The sequence below is a fragment of the Ylistrum balloti genome, unplaced genomic scaffold (genome assembly GCF_031769215.1).
Source record: "Ylistrum balloti isolate Yb309-2 unplaced genomic scaffold, AGI_CSIRO_Ybal_v1 Utg369808, whole genome shotgun sequence".
Taxonomy (NCBI): Eukaryota; Metazoa; Mollusca; class Bivalvia; order Pectinida; family Pectinidae; genus Ylistrum; species Ylistrum balloti.
Window position 1 is genome coordinate 1,379,953 of NW_026781982.1, and position 14,957 is coordinate 1,394,909.

Below are 14,957 nucleotides of genomic sequence, written 5' to 3' on the forward strand. Positions count from 1 at the left end.
CTTTTATACATCGTAAACTTGAGTTTGTAGCATTCCGTATTGATTCTATAAATTTTTCATGTTGGAAGGCAATGTAGTGTCAGGAGGATTATGAGACTGTGAGTTCTGCATTTAGTATCACAGTGTTGATCTCTAGGTCACAGATGACACCAACTTATTAATACAGAATTCTTCAGGTCTGATTAATTAATCACAATTGAAACCTGTCTGAACTAGCACACAAACACTACAGACATCATGCACTGAAAAGAGAGTTTTACAGATACCATAGATATCAACACCACAGCAACTGGTTCCTGAATAGACAGGTTTACATATAACACAGGTACCAACACCTCAACAACTGGTTCCTGAATAGACAGGTTTACATATAACACAGGTACCAACACCTCAACAACTGGTTCCTGAATAGACAGGTTTACATATAACACAGGTACCAACACCTCAACAACTGGTTCCTGAATAGACAGGTTTACATATAACACAGGTACCAACACCTCAACAACTGGTTCCTGAATAGACAGGTTTACATATAACACAGGTACCAACACCTCAGCAACTGGTTCCTGAATAGACAGGTTTACATATAATACAGGTACCAACACCTCAACAACTGGTTCCTGAATAGACAGGTTTACATATAACACAGGTATCAACACCTCAACAAGTGGTTCCTGAATAGACAGGTTTACATATAACACAGGTATCAACACCTCAACAAGTGGTTCCTGAATAGACAGGTTTACATATAACACAGGTATCAACACCACAGCAACTGGTTCTTGAATAGACAGGTTTACATATAACACAGGTATCAACACCACAGCAACTAGTTCTTGAATAGACAGGTTTACATATAACACAGGTATCAACACCTCAACAAGTGGTTCCTGAATAGACAGGTTTACATATAACACAGGTATCAACACCACAGCAACTGGTTCTTGAATAGACAGGTTTACATATAACACAGGTATCAACACCACAGCAACTGGTTCTTGAATAGACTGGTGTAACACTGGTTCCCACTGGTGTCACACTGGTTCCCACTGGTGTAACACTGGTTACCACTGGTGTAACCCTGGTTCCCACTGGTGTAACACTGGTCCCCACCTAACACTGGTTACATGACGGTAATGTAACACTGGTTCCCACTGGTGTAACACAGGTGGTCTTTTTAAAGATTAAATAACTGATATTGTTTTATCTATTCAAGCTATTTTAAAACTGAACTTTCGAGGCCTAGCCTTTGGGACGTCTTTTTGTTACAGTATAATCTTGCACCAATGAAATGGTAAGTTCATTGTTAATTAACTCTGAGTCAAAAGAAGTACACTGGTATGCTGAGAATGTTCTAAATCATATCTTAGACATTCTGGTTTTTACAATCACCAATATAATTAGTTTGTTTGAATTGTAACACATTATCCATGGAACCACTCACTTAGAAGCAAAACTCTTCCCTCATAGGTCCTAAGAAATCTCAAATTTCCCAAGTCAATATTTTTATTATATACAAACAATTCACACATGTACTTTTAAATCCTTGTAATTACTACACATGCCAATGACTTTGTGAAATAGGTTGATTCATTGTTAACAATCTCAAGTTGGTTTTTGTTTCTTAAACATCTACATGACTGTAATTCTTGGAGAAGTAGCCAGCTGTTTTTGGCCCTGCTTTCACTTTAGATTTTTCCCTGGCACACAGTCATTGCTTCCTTTTAACATTCAAATGGTGCCATCAATTGGCCATTGTTTTTCTAGGCGCCTGCAGACAAGCTTCCAAAAATTATTGGAAAGCAAAATTAAATTCTCTATGCCTGCTGTTTTTCATTGTGTCAGTGTAATCGCTGGTTCAATTTGCCTACAGTGGTACTTCAAGAAGCTTGGCAGACTTCTCGTATAGAAAAATGGTCCGTTGTGTAAATGTAACGTTGGAACATTGTTTTTTAGAAATATTTGATCTGCTGAAGACCAACAAAACATCTACAGTTTTAAAGCTGTTGCTAATGTAATGAAATGAACAATGTTTTCAGACATGCCAGTACACATTCCATTCTTAAAAACTTCGGTTTTTTATTAAGCTGCTACAATGTCAAAGATCTGGATGCTTGTGTTGATAGTCTTGAATTTGGAGGGAGCAAGGAGTAACCAGTCATATGATCATGGTGACCTGACACCTTTCACCACAGATCTGAGTATTAATCTCCAGCTGTCTTGGTTTAAGTTGAAATATTGTCAAAGAAAGTCTGATCTAAATCTGTTATGAAATGAAGTTGCTGGAGAAATAATATAACAGACAATATCATGGGCCTTCTATAAAATCATGGGCCTCCTATAATATCATGGGCCTCCTATAATATCACGGGCCTCCTATAAAATCACGGGCCTCCTATAAAATCACAGGCCTCCTATAATATCATGGGACTCCTATAATATCATGGGCCTCCTAAAAAATCATGGGCCTCCTATATAATCATGGACCTCCTATAAAATCATGGACCTCCTATAAAATCATGGACCTCCTATAATATCATGGGCCTCCTATATAATCATGGGCCTCCTATAATATCATGGGCCTCCTATAAAATCATGGGCCTCCTATATAATCATGGGCCTCCTATAAAATCATGGGCCTACTATAAAATCATGGGCCTCCTATAATATCATGGACCTCCTATAATATCATGGGCCTCCTATAATATCATGGGCCTCCTATAAAATCATGGACCTCCTATAATATCATGGGCCTCCTATAATATCATGGGCCTCCTATAATATCATGGCGCATAAAAAATCAGTTTCATGTTACTCCTGTTGACTCGGATGATGGACATCCATCATTTAATAAAGTAAATTAGTTTTTCAACTGTGAAACATTACCTTTTGTACAGTCCATCCCTCCAACTGCGTACAGAACACCAACAGTAGACTTTCTGGGTTTGGTACGTGGACTCTGGAATGATGAGCGTCTCTCAGGAAGGAGGTGGTATTTGAGTGCCTCCATAATGAGGTATTGACACTCCTTGTCCTCGCGGAATAAGGCGTTTGTCTCCACATGGTCGGCGATGAACTGTATCCATATCAACACATTGAAATCAATGACTAACGACTATCAAAGAAGTGTACTAAAGATACCAGATAGTATCCTTCAACATAGACTGAATATAAGTAGAAAATAATATAACTATATCATCGAGCTCTTTTCTCCATTCCAGAATATGTTAATGACCCTAAGGGCCAACAATGCTGAAGCTCAGAAGACAGGTGCGGAGAGTCAAAACTGAGACATCCTAAGAAAAATCAATTCAGTTCTTTTATTGTGATTTTACAGAAATTATTAAACTGATAGAATCTGCAATCATTCATCATTTTCTGAAACTTATTCCCAAAGAATTTCAGAATGCAACAATTTTTAGACTCTCAAATATGATAGCATGACCAAATTGTTGATAAAGTTTTTCTAACATATTTCAAAATTGCTGCCCCACAATCCCTTCGTAATGGTCAGGAGACAACAGTAGACTTAACTTTTACAACTGTACAGATTCCTTAGTACTTTGATGAACAAGTAAAATGTTTGTATAAAGTTTACCTGAGGAGACATTAGTGGAAGACGAATATGAGACAGGAGTTTGGATAGAACCTTCTTTCTATTGGCCATATCATGTTTTGCCCACATAATGAGTGACTGGAAGATGGTCTCTTCATCGGGAACGTTTAAGTCATCATTTGACAACAGACGACAAACTTCTTCTGCGGGCAGGATCAGAAATTCCTGGTTCTGCATCACATGTACAAAGTTGTCCTGGAAAAAAGAGGTCAAAGTTCAATCAATTATATTTTATCAATTTCAATGTTAATCATTAAATCCTATCAAGCATTCATGTATACCATCAATGTGACAACCATTCAAGTTATTCTGTTGGAAGCCCCAAGGAGTTAGCTCCATACGGATTAGCTCCATCTAGTTTGTGTAATAATCTATGTCCTCATCAATAGGATATCTTACATGTAGATTGACAAAACAAGATGGAGTCAATGTTAGTTCAGAGTGAGTCGGTTGATAAGTGGGGCGCTGTAAGTTTGGTGTGGACATGAAAGAAATGTAGGGCGATAAAATCAAATTTTACAATTAATCCATGTAAGTGTCAGTCACAACAAACACCAAGCACCACCAGTAAGTGTCAGTCACAACAAACACCAAGCACCACCAGTAAGTGTCAGTCACAACAAACACCAAGCACCACCAGTAAGTGTCAGTCACAACAAACACCAAGCATCACCAGTAAGTGTCAGTCACAACAAACACCAAGCACCACCAGTAAGTGTCAGTCACAACAAACACAAGCACACCAAGCACCACCAGTAAGTGTCAGTCACAACAAACACCAAGCACCACCAGTAAGTGTCAGTCACAACAAACACCAAGCACCACCAGTAAGTGTCAGTCACAACAAACACCAAGCACCACCAGTAAGTGTCAGTCACAACAAACACCTAGCACCACCAGTAAGTGTCAGTCACAACAAACACCAAGCACCACCAGTAAGTGTCAGTCACAACAAACACCAAGCACCACCAGTAAGTGTCAGTCACAACAAACACCAAGCACCACCAGTAAGTGTCAGTCACAACAAACACCAAGCACCACCAGTAAGTGTCAGTCACAACAAACACCAAGCACCACCAGTAAGTGTCAGTCACAACAAACACCAAGCACCACCAGTAAGTGTCAGTCACAACAAACACCAAGCATCACAGTCACAACAAACACCAAGCATCACCAGTAAGTGTCAGTCACAACAAACACCAAGCACCACCAGTAAGTGTCAGTCACAACAAACACCAAGCACCACCAGTAAGTGTCAGTCACAACAAACACCAAGCACCACCAGTAAGTGTCAGTCACAACAAACACCAAGCACCACCAGTAAGTGGATTATCTATTGACCAATTCCTGTCTTGGTGCTCGGATGAAAGATGTTTTCCTGTTCTTTTACCTTGGTAACTTATTATATTTAAAATTATAAATAATATGTTTTACTGCATAGCGTACAAAAAGTCAGACCCACAGCAACATAACATGATAATTATGTGACACTCGAGCATCAGAACATCTACACATACATGTATAATTAGTTTTATCAACTGGCAACAATAAAACAAACTTTTATCTAATGACACAAATAACTTATAGCACTTTTCTTATTGTTGAAAAATTTGAAGTAAAAATAATGTGAAGGTAATTTGGAAACTGGTATACAGAAACATTATATAAAAGGAGACCTGCTATAACACCCAACAATCCAGGCAGTATCAGTGAGCTTTGTTCTCAGACACAGTACAACAGTATATACCACAGGTAACAGTGAAGGTCAATATGGCTCTCTTATCTGATTCCTAAGGACTGACATCAGTTAGAAGTGTGAGGCTGTGTTGTATCATTACTATAAGCTGTTCCAGAATGTGTGGGAATGTTTATGATCTTTTTAAGGAGCTATAAAAACTCTTCTGGTTTGGTTTATATGTGCTATTTATATAAACAGGTTGTTTGACACACAAGTCATATACATGTACTAGGACCATACGCACATCAGCACCAAACACTCTAAATAAAGCATATTTCATTACCTTATAGAATTTACAACACAACAGAGCAAAAACCTCGCAAATAAATAGCATTATGTTTCATATAGATTCAAGTCTTAAAGTAAAAGTCCTTTCCCCTTTCCTTGCCAGTTTTTGGTAAGGAACAATATTTGACTGTAATAGATAACAGACCTACACAATTCCCCCATTTTCTCCTCGTCTTCCTCCCCCCACCCTCTCCACCTCCTCTCCTCCAGTTTTTTAATGCAAAGTGGTGTAGGGTAAAATTTTTTTTGATAGCAAAATAAAGTTTATGTGCTCAAAAAAACAATAGATATGAAAGAACAATAGCTCACATGAGCCTTTAGCTTACTGAGCTAAAAGAGCTATTTTTTATGTTACATGAAAATTTCTATGATATCACATGATAAAGCTTATCTATGTATAGTGGAATAAAACCAAAGTTAACAGAAGGAAAGCAATTGTATAAAAACCTATTGTATTGTAGTACTCTGCGTTACAATAAATACAAATGTTTAGATATGAAAACAAAACATTTAACCTGTATACATGTACTTGATTTTATAGTTTCTATATCATTAACCATGACACTAAACATAGACTGTAGATCTAAAGGTTACACTCAAGTATTAAATATTCAGCACAGTGCCCTGCCAGAAGACATATACCAGAAAGAAAACCTTTGTATCTAAGATCTTCCAACTCTTCGACCAAATAAAATTCCACTATCACCTTTCTATCTGTATAATACCAACGATAGCTGTAAAGAATTGTCATCATCTAAATTTCTGTCTGAACTGCACTATAAACCCCACAACATATTTTTCTATCAATACACACGGGTAAGATACTGTAAAGTTACACAGCCATCTTATTTTGCACTATACCTCTATACTGTGAGAAGCAGATGAACACAACATTCATAATGCTTCAAGACTTGTGTTAAATTATCTTTAGTCTAAAAATATACAAAGTATAGTTTCCAAATCAGACAAACACCATTTTAAGAAGGCTGATTGCTTCTTATCTACCTGTAACTGATGAAAGTTGATGAATCTAATAGAAATGTCCACTAATACTAATAAATATACATCTATAATGGCTTGAGAGCTTGCTTCAGGTTTAGATGTCCTCAGACAATGAAAAAAATCCAAGAAGGCTATATACAGAATAACCACATCTAACCGACGTACAACATCAGTATTAATATATACTTATAGACATGTTTTAATCTAATATATCTATCAATAAATTCATAGTAACCATTTATAGTTGTCTAAACATCAATATCTGAGATTAAGATTCGACTTTACACCTACATCTGTGAGATTGAGGTTTGACTTAGCACCAACATATGTGAGATTGAGGTTTGACTTGGCACCAACATCTGTGAGATTGAGGTATGAATTAGCACCTACATCTGTGAGATTGATGTTTGACTTAGCACCTACATCTGAGAGATTGAGGTTTGACTTAGCAGCTACATCTGAGAGATTGAGGTTTGACTTAGCAGCTACATCTGCGAGATTGAGGTTTGACTTAGCACCTACATCTGAGAGATTGAGGTTTGACTTAGCAGCTACATCTGAGAGATTGAGGTTTGACTTAGCAGCTACATCTGTGAGATTGAGGTTTGACTTAGCAGCTACATCTGTGAGATTGAGGTTTGACTTAGCAGCTACATCTGAGAAATTGAGGTTTGACTTAGCAGCTACATCTGTGGGATTGAGGTTTGACTTAGCAGCTACATCTGAGAGATTGAGGTTTGACTTAGCAGCTACATCTGAGAGATTGAGGTTTGACTTAGCAGCTACATCTGTGAGATTGATTGTCTTAGGTTTGACTTAGCAGCTACATCTGAGAGATTGAGGTTTGACTTAGCAGCTACATCTGTGAGATTGAGGTTTGTCTTAGCATTTACATCTGTGAGATTGAGGTTTGTCTTAGCACCTACATCTGAGAGATTGAGGTTTGACTTAGCACCTACATCTGAGAGATTGAGGTTTGACTTAGCAGCTACATCTGAAAGATTGAGGTTTGACTTAGCAGTTACATCTGTGAGATTGAGGTTTGTCTTAGCAGCTACATCTGAGAGATTGAGGTTTGACTTAGCAGCTACATCTGAGAGATTGAGGTTTGACTTAGCAGCTACATCTGAGAGATTGAGGTTTGACTTAGCAGTTACATCTGTGAGATTGAGGTTTGTCTTAGCACCTACATCTGAGAGATTGAGGTTTGACTTAGCACCAACATCTGTGAGATTGAGGTATACTAACCAAACAATAAATGTACTCAAGAGCAATTTTAGAATTCAGAAAAACTCAATGAGGAAAGGTTGTTTTTCAGATAATCCGAGTCTCTATTAACACTATACAGATAATGCTACACCAGTTAGTCAGACATCACAAACATTCTCATCGGCAGAGATTCAGCCATTGGAAACTAAAGGTCAGCCATCAAACTTTTGTACAGAAAACATAAAATCAAATATAAGAGACTTATCAATCCTGATATATCTACAAAACACCAAAGATTGGTACCAAGGGAGTTTACTCTGTAATGTTCTCCACAAACAAAGATTGGGTAATACTCTTGTGACATTTTCACACCATCAATAACATATCTGACATTTTAGGCCACACATCATCAACTGTGTTGGCAGTAATCAATGGTTGTAGTCTGGTGGCAGTATTAACGCCTGCCAGAACTGAGCCTTGGGACGCTTTATATACTATCATCCCCTTGAGTGTGCTATACCAGCAAACAAAGCGTGTCTCGTCAGATATCAGACAAGTCCACTTGGTTGGCTCTAGAGTCTCTGATTGTGAATGAACAAAGTACATGTCTCTTCAGATATCCTATAGGTTTACTTGACTGGTTATGTGACCTCTACATTGTCAGGCAAAAGGTTTGTTTCATCTGATACCAAACTGCAGGTCTATTTCTGATCAGATGGTTCTAACCCCCATCCTGAAATGATAGGTCAGTGAAGCATAAGCCTTGTCTTTAATATAACATTCAACACTACAGTAACTATCTAGTCACACTAGAATCCATTGAGATAGCTTTGAAATCTGGTTTTAGCTTACCATGTAATCATGTCTATTCAAACCACTCTTGATAGTTAACCATAACTCATCAATGGCAACAGAAGATATTTGTGCAGATAATAGCGTTTTTGTCTATCTTTCAAACAATAAATTCTTAAGTCTATTTGAGATCAAAAGACAAACTTTATAGTGCTATCTCACTGAAATGTTATGTTAGACACTACACCCGTTGACAAGATTTCAGAAACTGCTGGATGATACAAGGTTTGTCTTTTTTTTCAAACAATGAGAGATAAACTTTGGAATGTTATTGCACCAACATGTCATCCCTCTTGCAAACCACAATAGCCCACAAAATATACTTGTTCATACAAGAGGCATAGTAGCCTTGACAGTCACCCGAGATAAGCAATATTGAATATAAAGGTTAAACGATAGTCATCAAGTTTTCTATGAAAATTACAGGAAAGTCTTGAAAAAATGTCAACCAGGATCAATATGGGCATACCATCAAGCCGTCATCCTTCACTCATAACTCTAACCAAGTTTGAAATATTTCCAATGGATATAAAACAAATTATGTTAAAAATTTATTTTTCCTATATTAACTATAGTAAATTTTACTCGCTCCCCATGGGGCAATGTGAGACCCTGGGGCCATGACAGTTTTGGTAAAGCACCTTAAGATGCTTCTATTCATGAAGATTATTTGATTCTACCATGTCTGAGTGTTGAAAAGAAGAATTTTAAATCTGAGTCAATTTGACCACTTTTGGCCTTGTCCCTCAGGCCTCTGTTGGGTTAGGACTGTATCATTCACAGTTTAGTTCGTCTAAGGCCAGGGAAGGTTTCTAGAAAATTTCATTGAAATCAGATCAGGGGTTTTTAAGAAGTCGAAAATGTTTAATTCTTTGTGGACGCAAGCGGCACTACACACGACGCCTGATGAGGGTGATTGCAATAGTTCACCATGAGACTTTGTCTCAGGTGACCTAAAAATCCTGAAACCATTTGTATGAAAACGAAGGTTATTAACAGTCTTTTAATGTTTGGAAGTGACTCTAATGCATTTTTATGATACAACCCAATGTAGAATTCTGAAGGGCAAAAAAAAAGAAATCAATTTTTTTGCAAATTAGTTGGACTTCCTTCCTGACAATCTTTTTCTGTAAGAAAACACTCCAGAAAATTTCCTGGACTATACAATTTTGAAATCTGAAGCTCCTCAGTTTTTCTGAAAGCACCAGAACTTGCAATAGTATGGATGACTTACCATGACGTAGTTGTTGGCAACTTTGTAAAGGTCTGTACAGCCCTGAGCGTCAGCAAATTGTCTGATCCCGATACAGTTAGAGGGGTGGAGCTGTTTCATGAGGAAGTTACAGCAGGCCTCCACAACCTCTGACAGCTGAAGTAAACAGGAAGTGGATAGCAGATTCTCCACTGTATCCTCTTGAAGTGATATGTTACCTACAAAAGATTTGTACAAAGAACTTCATTATCAAAGGAAACTATAATTATCCACAGTTTTGAAATGTCAAATATATATAAATTGTAATTTTTGGAGCTCAGGTATTTGAATCCTGGATTCCTGCTTATCTGGTGGGTTCACTCAAATTTTGAGAATCTATTATATATCTCAGTAACGAGATTCATTAAAATTTCAATTATTCTGGTCTCATTAGAAAAATCCTATAAAAACTGATATTTCCTTTTTCAAATCAACTTTGAAAACACTAAAAGGAAATGTGTATTTGTGTAGTTTGAAATAGCATTGAAAAACCCCTTTCACAAATTATCATTTATACTTAATTACACTTGAAGTATAAAAAATTCTTTTTGCACAAAATTAGTTTAAAAATATCCTAGATTGACACTAAGGACCAACCATTGAGACAGAATAACAGGAAGTATGAATGTATTAAGCATGAGTTAACGACAAGTACTGTGCTATCTGTCCAGTTTTAACATGGATTTGAATACATTTGTCTCTGACACACATATCACCAATGTCTGGATGACATGCGATAAAACAAATCTCCTGAAAATGATTTTTCTTTTTGACCTGACTTCTTTATCACAATATCAGAAAAAAATCACAATGTAGAAATTTCATATCAAAAATTCAATGGCCATGATTGTTTTATTTCATAAAATTTTGCCATCACCTTAAAAGAAAAATTATTTCTCACATATAAGCCATCAAAATTGCCATCTTAAAATTTGTCCACAGAAAATAAAGGTCATTTCTTTGTGGGGGAGGGGGTTCATTACCAAAATCCTAAACCAATAGATGATTTCTAACAAAAGAGAAAGAAACAGAGATAAAAAACCCTTTATCCAACCATATATCATGTTAGTTCCCAACAGTGCAGACAGCCAAAGTGCACAACTATTTGGCCCTGTCAGGCCCCTGTGACAAACAGACCATTGCCTGGAGCTAATTTAGGTGGTAAATCAAGGAACCTCCGGCCTAAAATTGCTAAGGAGTCACTAATGAGGCCGTTGGATGCCATTAAAGGCCTTAATTCTGATTTCTGTGTCAATTCACCTCTAGTGTCTCCCATCAGTTCACTGTTTTACGACCCTTGCAGTATAATGTGAGCAATTTCTGCCTCATTACAATGCTATATGCACCTAATGTTAAATAATCTGTTTAACCCTCCCACAACACCCAGTAAAGGTTCTTGAACCAAGTTGCTTTTTTTATTGTTGTTTGTTTTACTAGGGATATATGGCAAAGTAAGGAAATGAGAACATAAAGTCAATTGAAATATTTCAATAAAATTCTCCAAAATCCTTCAAAATCTCATATTTTGACCCAGAAATGGACAGAAAAATCTAACTCTCCATTTTTTTTTCTGAGTTAGAAACCCTATAAATTAAGATCTAACTATATACTAATCATTTAAATATTTCCTAAATAACTTATCTAAATGCAACATTTTAATCTTGATGGAAAGGTAACATCATGGTCTCAATTCTGCTTCGTCTTCAACATTCTTAATTTCAAACCTCCTTCCACTTCTTAGCTCCTATAACTGGTGTTAATATGAAATAGTTTATTTCTGGTTCAGGACTATAAGAGACCTCTATACCACACAAATACTGGTAAATACATTTTTCAAATACTTCTATCTGGTATACAAGTGTATTAAAGTCTAATATTTACTTTGCAATGTAATTACTTGTACTATGTAATTAGAATAAAAGTCTTGGATTTTCCTGTGATTATCATGATTATTTTTAAAGGAATAAACTTTTAATGGTGATTCAACATTTTCTGGTCGTTAATTCCAAATTTATGTTCCTGATTTCTGAACATTTTTATGTTTTGGCCAGAGCATCCATTGAAAACATTTCCTAGCCCCGAATGCGCCGTCCTTTTCCGAAATCTAGATTACATCCTGAACGTGCACCCCTTATGTCCTTTAAAATGTGTTTTGCATGTGCAGATATGAAAATGTGTAAAACTCTTTGTTCCATCATCCTTTAGCACATCTCTACTTAACCTCTAATCAAGTGTTAGAAAGGATCAGGTTCCCAATTAAGACGGAAACTTGACAGGGGCAGACAATTCTGAAAATCACATATCCAGGCCTGAAGTTTGATTAATCCATTGTTTGCAAGACGATCAGTCTGATTAACTAAGTTTGTTATTCAAGGTCCTGAGTAAATGATGGATAATTATAATGCCCATATCTCACGGAAGAACACCATTACCAAGTAAAATCAGGACCTCTTTAGCTTTTTATAGTTTTCAACGCTAGGACTCATCATGTATCAAGAATCAATTAATCATATAACATTAAGTTCAGATATAACTGACTCTGTAACATAAAAGAAATTTCGTGCTTATATATCACAATACTATGGATTAGTAAAGCAAAGGGCTTGTATAGAGTATCCACAATTGTTAGGACTGTGCCAATGTTTAATATGATTATCTTTTGATTCACCTAATCTTAAATGACAATGGAGAAATCACAGAATTATGTTTTTCATCGCTAAGGATATAGCAAGGAATAATTTAGGTATGCCCCCAAAAATTAAATTTCTGTTTAATATGATCAGAAATTGGTATTCACATAGTCAGTATGCAGAGTGTGGATAAAGAATATGGCTACTGATTTATGTTTAATTAAAATTGTCACAGAGGATTTAAAAAACATATCAAAAAGTTTTACAACCATTTATCTGACATAATAATATCGATAGTTTTACAATGATTATAATATCTAACTCTACAGTGTTGCTCTTTCCAAACATGAAGCGCAAGATGTGACAGCAGACCAGAAGATATCAAACAGAATCAATGCTGATCATGTGACGTATATGGGTATAATTGGCGGTGACAGATGTTTACTCTTAATAGGGTATTTAACAACCGTCTACTCCCAACATTAACTATGAATTTGAATGGTGACTGCATGGAATGATTATGGTGACACCCTATCAATAGTTAAGGCATTTGGAAGATCTCGAAAGAAAACTGTAACAAAACAAAAAAATGAAAGGTTCAAATTATCACTAGACAGACAATTATTGTTTTTATTAAAACAAATGAAAGGTTCAAATTATCACTAGACAGACAATTATTGTTTTTATTTAAAAAAATGAAAGGTTCAAATTATCACTAGACAGACAATTATTGTTTTTATTTAAAAAAATGAAAGGTTCAAATTATCACTAGACAGACAATTATTGTTTTTATTTAAAAAAATGAAAGGTTCAAATTATCACTAGACAGACAATTATTGTTTTTATTTAAAAAAATGAAAGGTTCAAATTATCACTAGACAGACAATTATTGTTTTTATTTAAAAAAATGAAAGGTTCAAATTATCAAACAGACAATTATTGTTTTTATTAAAAAAAATGAAAGGTTCAAATTATCACTAGACAGACAATTATTGTTTTTATTTAAAAAAATGAAAGGTTCAAATTATCACTAGACAGACAATTATTGTTTTTATTAAAAAAATGAAAGATCACATGTTTAAATTTTTGTGTATCCAAACTGACTGGAGGTTTACCCTATAATGGTATTATATTATAAGTTATCATTTATTGAATCAAAAAACAAGAAGCAAAATAGCACTTCACACTATGTCAAAAATTAACAAAAAGAAAGATTAACAAGAAGACTCTCTAAAAACAACAACAAACATATCATAGTGACCATAAACCTTTCTGTATTTATTTCTCAAAAACCTGAGGTTTAAGCTTATCTGTATGCAGTTGACATCTTTCCTGGAAATCATGGTATTCTAGTATTAACCCTTGAATGTATCTAGGAAAGTAGGGAAGTCACTATTAAGAAAACGAAAATACATACAGCTTTAAACAGTTCAATCTAATAAAATAAATATATGGATAATTGTTGAATCAACCTTGTTTAACCTAATTAATTGTAAATTCTGTGGTAATGTAACTGTGATACAAGTACAGAGATATTTACCCAGATAAAAGTTTAACCATTTTTGTCTTATATTTTTCTTACTTTAGTCATCTAACAATAACCCCATGCCTAGTAATAAGTCCGCTTGTCTCTGTTCATTTTTCTATCAGTAAAATTACAACGACATGCTATTTCCTTGTCGTGTAATAAACGATGCCCTGATTTGAACAAGATTACGTTAGTGTTAGTAGTCATCCCTAACCTATAACAGAGCAAACAGTGAAATTTATTCAAATGTTTTATTGTTATATTTCAATGAGTACAACGACCTGATTTTTTACAAAATGGACCTTCTTATAATAAGCCTCTTAGCTTGATCCTTATGTCCAACACGACACACTTGGACAGCTCACCACTTAGTTGGATGACAAGAGTGACAATTCTCTTATCATGTACCTTCCATATCCTGATATACAGCATTCACACTTCCTTCTTTCAGTAAAAACAAGCCACAGTTGGTTACATCACTCAGCAATGTCCCGACTTATACGTAACAATTTTCCTGATTGATAATAAGTTTATTAACTGATTCAGAATCTTATAAGATCCTCTTCATCGAGCTCAAAAACATGACATAAAAATTAAAATGAAAGTGAGTGTGACGTAACTTATTAATGTATCTTAGATCCATAATTATAGAGCAGTTCCTGATTTTGCCAATATTTATCCAGTCTGTTTATCAATATATCTACGGTCGGCGATATTACCACATTTTCTGGAAGACTATTCCAAACTTTTGCATTGCGTAGGGAAAAAATCTTCTTGCGAATATCTAATTTGGAATGTTGTGGAAGTATTTTCAGTTTTCAATACTTAAAATATCATCACAA

General features: G+C 35.5%; 1 protein-coding gene across 1 annotated transcript in view; it reads right to left on the reverse strand.

Annotated features, from left to right (window-relative positions):
* Nucleotides 1-14,957, reverse strand: part of LOC132544732 (kelch-like protein 5) — a 70,548-nt gene that overhangs the window by 7,321 nt on the left and 48,270 nt on the right. Inside the window, exons 4-6 of the mRNA XM_060208379.1 lie at nucleotides 9,940-10,136; nucleotides 3,599-3,811; nucleotides 2,887-3,076 (exon numbers count right to left, since the gene is read on the reverse strand). Of these exons, the coding sequence (XP_060064362.1) occupies nucleotides 2,887-3,076; nucleotides 3,599-3,811; nucleotides 9,940-10,136 (600 nt within the window). The remainder of the gene's footprint in view (nucleotides 1-2,886; nucleotides 3,077-3,598; nucleotides 3,812-9,939; nucleotides 10,137-14,957) is intronic.